At 40.1% G+C, this 7,500-nt stretch overlaps 1 protein-coding gene and 1 non-coding gene across 5 annotated transcripts in view; one reads left to right on the top strand and one right to left on the bottom strand.

The window, feature by feature from the left end:
• Nucleotides 1-5,789: 5,789 nt before the first annotated feature.
• Trnae-cuc (transfer RNA glutamic acid (anticodon CUC)) lies at nt 5,790-5,861 on the bottom strand. The gene has a single exon. It is a non-coding gene; the product is annotated as a tRNA-Glu (tRNA).
• A 238-nt stretch (nt 5,862-6,099) lies between these two features.
• LOC144967467 (D-dopachrome decarboxylase-like) overlaps nt 6,100-7,500 on the top strand; it is a 9,008-nt gene continuing 7,607 nt past the window's right edge. The window contains exon 1 of one of the 4 annotated variants that reach the window (XM_078904751.1): nt 6,100-6,190. Coding sequence is in view for 1 of the 4 variants with exons in the window: in XM_078904750.1 (XP_078760876.1) it covers nt 6,301-6,310 (10 nt within the window). In the remaining 3 variants the exon portion in view is untranslated. Of the gene's footprint in view, nt 6,311-7,500 lie in introns of all 4 variants that reach the window. The other 3 variants (XM_078904752.1, XM_078904753.1, XM_078904750.1) reach the window with 3 other exon arrangements.

Here is a 7,500-nt window from a genome sequence, read left to right as displayed (position 1 = left end):
TCAATCGATTCGCGGCCTGCCGATTGGAAAATGCGACGGCGGGGATGGCGAACTGACGCGTATATTGTCCCTGAACGTCGAGAGCCAGAGTATGGCAAAAAATGAGCTTTTATCAAAGCTACTGGCCGTTCATTGCGTTGATATCCTCCTTTTACAGGAGACCCACCTTTATTCAGGCGCGCAATCTTCCCGATTCCAGATCCCAGGCTATACGGTGGTCCAACGCGAGGACACTTCGAGGCTCAAAGGAGGGGTTAGCGTTTACGCTAAAGAGCCATCGAAGGTAAGGGTCATTGAGAGCGTAACGGACAGCAATGGGGTGAACCGAATTTCCGTGGAAGTAGGTGGACTGTGTTTGCATAATATTTACAAACCACCTAGAGCGACTTGGACTACACCACCGGTACCGGTGGTCAGCCATCCTTCCATCTGTCTGGAGACTTTAATAGCCACCATCACGAATGGGGCTACCGAGACTGCAACGAGGCAGGAAGACAACTCCGCTCATGGATGGACTGTAATGATCTACACCTAGTGTACGATCCTACAGCCAAGGGTACCTTCCGGGGTACCCGCCATAAGAAGGAGTATACTCCAGACCTCACCCTCGTAACGAAAGGCGCGAACGGTGAACCGTTGCAGGTGAAGCGGACAGTCCTCGGGGACTTTCCGCATAGCCAGCACAGGCCGGTTCTTGTCACAGCTGGGGTGACAATACCGAGGGTGCAGTCTCTCCCACTTTGCAGATGGAATTTCAGGAAGGCTGACTGGGAGGAATTCAGTTCCTATATCGAGCAGGTCTGCCCTGCCATTCCTCCCAAGTCCAAGAATATAACCAGATTTAGTAGGCTACTGGTTAAGAGCGCTCAACGCTCTATTCCACGGGGCAAACGGAAATTCTACACCCCTTGCTGGACAGCAGAGTCGGAAGAGCTGTACCGAGAGTACCAGCAGACCCAGTCCCAGGACACAGCCGATAGACTACTCCAGTCGCTGGCAGAGGGAAGGAAGCAACGGTGGCAGGAGACCGTGGAAAGTCTCGACTTTACACACTCCAGCCGCCACGCTTGGCGTTTGATAAAGAAATTGGACCCAGATCGGAATTTCGCGAAGGCTGCACCGGAATGCGAGGCAGACACAATTGCCAAGAATATTAAGAACCGTAGCAAGCGGGTCCCTAATCAGGCTTTTGAGCGCGGTGTCCGCAAGGCGTACCGTACGATTTTGGACTCGCTACCTGCGGAGGAGTCGGACTGGACGGCCCCGTTCAGTCCCCGAGAAGTGGGTGCAGCCATTAGCGAAGTGAAGAACGGCAAAGCAGCTGGGATAGATGGTGTATATCCCGATATGGTGACGCATCTGGGCCCCAGGGCACGGGCCTGGCTAGCAGAGGCAATGTCTGACATCCTTGCAAACGGAAAGCTTCCACAAGTGTGGAAGCATGCGAAGATAGTTGCCATCCTGAAGCCAGGGAAGCCGGCGAAGGAGGCAGACAGTTACAGACCCATATCGCTGCTGAGCTGTCTTTACAAACTGTTGGAGCGTGTTCTATTAAACCGATGGGGGCCGGTCCTAGACGCTGCCCTGCCACCTGAGCAGGCAGGCTTCAGGGAAGGGAGGTGCACCACGGAGCAGGTCATTGCCCTTACAGAGCATATTGAGCACGGGTTCGAGAGAAAACAGCAAACAGGTGCTGTGTTTATAGACCTATCAGCGGCGTACGATACGGTCTGGTGCGATGGGTTAATGCTCAAACTTGCAAAAATCATAAGGTGCAAAAAGACCTTGAAGTTGTTCTCTTCGATCTTAGGGGAAAGGCAATTCCACGTCGCGCTGGGAGACGCCACGAGCAAAGTTAGGAAATTGAAGAATGGGGTCCCTCAGGGGTCGGTACTTGCGCCAATGTTGTTTAACGTTTACATTAGCGATATGCCGAACACTTCCTCCCTGAGGCTGGGATACGCAGACGACTGGGCACTCGTTACTCAGAGTAAAGTGTGGACCCGTCTCGAGAGCGTACTCAGCGAGGACGTCACCAGACTCAAATCCTACTTTGACAAGTGGTACCTGAAGATGAACACTTCAAAAACCGTGGCCACTGCATTTCACTTATGCAGTGGTTGGCACACCCGTAAACTGAATGTCCTAGTCGGGGACCAGCCACTCCCATATGAGCCGCGTCCAAAATACCTAGGGGTGACGCTGGATCGCAGCCTTACCTATCGGGTTCATCTCGAAGGGGTTGCCCGGAAGATAGAGAAGCGGAATAGTCTTCTGAGGAAGCTGGCGGGATCGACTTGGGGCGCTAGCCAAGCGCTCCTGAGAACATCCGCCCTGGCACTATGCTATTCCACCGCGGAGTATTGCGCTCCAGTGTGGGGTAGAAGCAGAAACGTTGAGAAGGTGGATGTAAAACTTCGCAAGTCGATGCACATAGTGTCGGGAACGCTAGCAACAACCCCTAGAGAATGGGGCCCGGTGATGGCAGCGATCCAGCCCCCCGATGTCCGGAGGGAGACCATTACGGGAAACTGGCTGAGTAAGATCAAAGAGAGAGGGAATGGGGATACCCCTCTCATGCGCATAATGAACGGTGCCCCCGTTTCGAGCCGAAATAAGTCCCGGCAACCCTTGTACGCAGAATCCCTGACTACGGACAGAGCTGCACATACGAGATGGAAGTCGGTTTGGACGAATTCAATCCCTCGTGGGGCGGGGACCTACACTCCTCTAAGCTTGGTGAGAAGTTGCCAGGCTTTGATACCAGTAAGAGGAGACACTGGGTAGCTGCGAATCGGCTTCGGTCGAGGAGCTGCCTAACGGCCGGTGCGTTACATCAGTGGGGTCTAACTTCCTGTCCTTTATGTCCACGCTGTGGGCAAGAACCCGAAACGGCAGAGCATCTAGTCGAAAGGTGTGTTGTGACGATGCTACCGGGCGGGTTCGCGACGGTGCACGAATGCGGACCGGACTTTGCTGATTGGGTCGATCGTCATAACATAATAGTGTGAACCATAAGAAGCTGCTGCTGTCTGGCCTCTCTAGTTCTAGGTCGGGCTAATTCAAATGAGCCCACCTTATAAACCAGTGAACACTTAATAGAGATTTTGTCAAACGAACTTTTTCTTATTTATTGCCTTACTTGTGCTGGTACCATTGATGTAATGACATTGGGAAGGTTCCAGTATTGAATTAAATTTATTAATTTACTAATATTATATCAAGTTAGTATTAACTTGTGTTGTTTTTATATATTTGTTTATCCATTTAAATTATTTCTTTTTTTTTCTCGTTTTCTTTAGTGCTTCTCAAAACTCATTAATTTATTTAAATTGTTTTCTTCTTTGTTTTTTTTTTTTGTTTTTGTTTTTTGTTTTTTGTTGTTTTTTTTGTTTTTTTTTAACACATTAATTTGTTAGTTCTTTCTTTTTCATTTTCTTGAAGTAATTACCGCTGTATTTTTATTGCCAGACTAAATATTTTTGCAAAAAAATGTCATATTTTATTGTATTCTCCTCTAATAAATCAAAACACTTTTATTCAAAAGTCACGACTAAATAAATATATAAAATACAACCACCATTTTGGTTTTCTCAACAATTGAATTAGTATACGAGAAATACTCTTCTGAGAAAGGAGAGAATTGAATTCTAAATTCTAACTAAGTTATAGAGGAAATAAATACGTTTAAATGTATGGTGGGCAGATTCCGTACTTGCCCGTCCTGAAGCTAATACATACATAAGATAGTTAGTTCGTGATGAAGAGGTGGGAAGCTAGGGGTTGGTTGGGTAAGGAGTAAAGATAACACGGTCGTTATTGTTATAACGAATGCATGAGGAGAGATTGGTAGCATTATTTTGTCTTAATTGTATTGTATGAATTATTGGCGAAGCCTAAGATTAAATAAACTTTGTTTTTGCGTGTCTTTTATTGACTATGGAACTTATACCTGTCATAGAAGACCTGCCTACTTGAAATAGGAAAATAAAAATCGTAGTTTTCAGGGTTAATAAAATCGTAGATATTTTAACTAACCTTTAAAAAAATCACCGGAATTTTCGTCTAATATAGGTATCAATTTTTAAAAAAAACGAGAAAAACTGATTGGAAACGTAATAATGATGGTGGTGGTAGTAATGATGATGGTAATATTATTATCATTTGTTATTATTATTATTATTATTATTATTATTATTATTATTATTATTATTATTATTATTATTATTATTATTATTATTATTATTATTATTATTATTATTATTATTATTATTATTATTATCATTATTATTATTGTACGTATTGGTGGCATTACCATTGTTGTATTTTTTGTGGTTATTAATAGTATAAGTTTATTGTTTGGTTCCATTTTCCATGTTTTTCCACTTTCATGTATGTTGTCATCAAATTGTATGATATATTGGCGAAAGTCTAAGATTGAATAAACTTTGTAATATCGTATGGTAATCATCAATGTCGACGACATCGTCGTTGTCATCATGACCATCATCATTATCATTAACAACAACAACAACATTAAGAACAAGTACTACAATAGCAATAAAAGCAATATCAACATCATCATATCATTTCCGTCGTCGTCTCCACACCTATCATTCTAACCAATAGCACCACCAAAACCACTACCATAATTACATCCTCCCTCACCGTCTCCTCTTCCTCCCCCTCCTCCTCCTCCTCCTCCTCCTCCTCCTCCTCCTCCTCCTCCTCCTCCTCCTCCACCACCACCACCGCTACCACTATTCCAACCACTACCACCACCGGCACAATCATTCTAACCACCAAGACAGAGTAAAAATGATGCAATTTGAGCTCTGAATGAAACTCGTGTCATATCGCTGTTGTTGCTTCTCGATGAAAACTTTAAGGTTACTACGTACTACTGAAAACCAGTAATGTAACAGAAATACTAATCTCGCCGTTGAGGGATTAAAGCATCTCTTTAATTTTTCGAGTGAACGAAATGGACTTGTATTGTCAAGGTGTTGTCGCATTGTGTCTCGTCGCTTTATTTTTTTGTCGTTGTTGTTGTATTCTCTTTCGTGATTCATTTTTGATTACGTTTGGAATAATTAAAATCTACTGGTATTGTCATTACATTGTGAATGTGATTATTTGTGGTTGAATTATTTTTTTTAATGTGAAAAAGAAAATTTAAAAAAAAAAAAAAAAAAAAAAAAAAAAAAAAAAAAAAAAAAAAAATAAAAAAAAAAAAAAAAAAATATATATATATATATATATATATATATATATATATATATATATATATATATATATATATATATATATATATATATATATATATATATATGACCGAATCATCTTTGCCCTACCACTATATATAGGCTAGAACCGCCACTGCTCATAACCCAAATTGATATAGGCTCATTATTGTAATGGAAATACTCTGATACCAAGTTTTTCATTACAACAATTCGGTTACCAGACCTGCAAATAAATTGCGCACGTCGCATTCAACCGATCAGTACACGTCAGCTCAATTTCTTTTTTTTTTTAAATTTGCTTTTAGATATAGAAGCGCAATATCCACTAAACGTGCTTAAAGCGCTTTACAAGCGCAACAAAATTTTTAATGCAACATATCATTCCCTTAACAACTAAATAGGAAAATAGGGGGGAAAGTGCCCAAAAAAAAGGAAAAAAAAAAAAAAAAGAGGGGAAGAAAATCTTAAAAGGAAAAAAAAAAAACAAAAAAAAAAAAAGAAAGAAAGGAGAAAGAAAAAAAAAGAAAAATCAAAAAAAATTTCTTCCCAAGCGGGGAATCGAACCCCGGCCGTCGCGGTGAGAGCGCGAAATCCTAACCACTAGACCACTTGGGAACTGGACTTTAGGAGAACAAAAGTATATATAAATGTTATTAACTTTTCCTTAATTTTTGCCCATGATTGTAGTGATAAGGGTATATTGACATTTTCTTTCCTTTTCGCGTTTATAAATCACAATATTTTATTTTGGTATTTTCCTACAGTTTAGTGATTAATAAATATTATATGATCTTTTTTTTCTCCCCGTCTTCGGAATAGGTCAAACTTTCTACAAATTCAGTGGTCAAAGTTCAAAATAACGCCCACTTTTCCAACTTTCGTTTTCTCCTTGCAACGCAGACATTGATTATTGATACATCATTGTAAGGAATACCCGTGTAAGAGTAAGTGTAAAAGTAAAAGGTTAGTTGAAGTATTGCTAATATTGATTACAGAAGCTAGAAAAAGAGAAGTTGGTTCCGTACATACATATTATAAATATGGATCAGTTTCAATGACAAGAAGTAAGCACGACGAGAGAAGTTTTAAATTGTAGATTAACCGTATTAACTTGTTGATTAACGTTGCAGAAATTAAATTAGGCACTTGCAAGAATTTTTCAAAATAGTGATATCGGTATTAATTGAGCGTAGAAAAATAAAGGGGAGTGAAACATTTACTAAAGTGAAAAAATTATCGCTCTATCTCAACTAGTTAAAAAGTTATGACCTTTTATATGGTGAAAAATCTCTATAGAAGCCTAATAATATAGGAAAATATGTGACCAAAACACAGCAACCCATGAATGCCCCCTGGTACACGACGGTGCCGGTCATTGCAAAACGGCAACTTTATTATTATTTCTAGATTTGGTTTATGATGCGGATCCCAAGCTATAGGCTCATAAGGCCAGAATTCGAATCATCATCATTGTCTTTGTCATGACGATCAGCAGCAACAGTAGAAGAAAACGTAGTGTTTTTATGCACCTCCGTTGACGGTGTATCTTAACGGATCGTTTTTATACACCCCCGTCACGCATGCGCATTCCACCCAATTTCATTAGCGATATTGTGTTTCTGTATTTGGACATGGCGAAAGTTATATTGTGACATCTGTAGGATGTTTTTGTTAATAATTTAGATAAAAATAATAATAATTTAAAAATCGAAATATAAAACCAGAAAATAGAAGTTGCATTGAAGGTAAAATAATGTTTTAGAAAGACCTTATTAAATGTGATAAACAGTCAGGTGGCTCCGTAGCGCAGTGGACAAGCTGTCAGACTCCAACCTTGAAAGTACCGGGTTCGATTCCTATTGTTGACATTTTATTTTTTTTTTTGGATTTACTTTGTTTTTGTTTGCTTTTTTTTCTTGCATTTTTTTTTTCAGAAACTTTTTATCATGTTTTTAAAAAACTTCGATTTTAATTTTCTAAAATTATTTATTTATTTAAATCAGTATTTGTGTGCCATGTTTCTTTTTACTTTTGATTTTTAAAATTATTGTTATTATTCTTTAATTTATTATCATTGTACATCGGTAATCACTAAGCAGCGTGCTAAACTACAATCTAAAACTATTTAAACCTCACGGACATTTGCAGCAACATTTTCATTAATTTACCATCACCGCCAATGGAGGTGCATAAAAACGGTGCGTTTTTGTACACCTCCAATGGAGGTGTATAAAAACGCCACCAATAGAAAATG

This window comes from Berghia stephanieae, chromosome 3, assembly GCF_034508935.2.
Source record: "Berghia stephanieae isolate SIO BIC M18660-M18661 chromosome 3, UCSD_Bste_1.3, whole genome shotgun sequence".
NCBI lineage: Eukaryota > Metazoa > Mollusca > Gastropoda > Nudibranchia > Aeolidiidae > Berghia > Berghia stephanieae.
The sequence above is the reverse complement of the archived record's forward strand: the minus strand, read 5'-3'. Positions and strand labels throughout refer to the sequence as shown.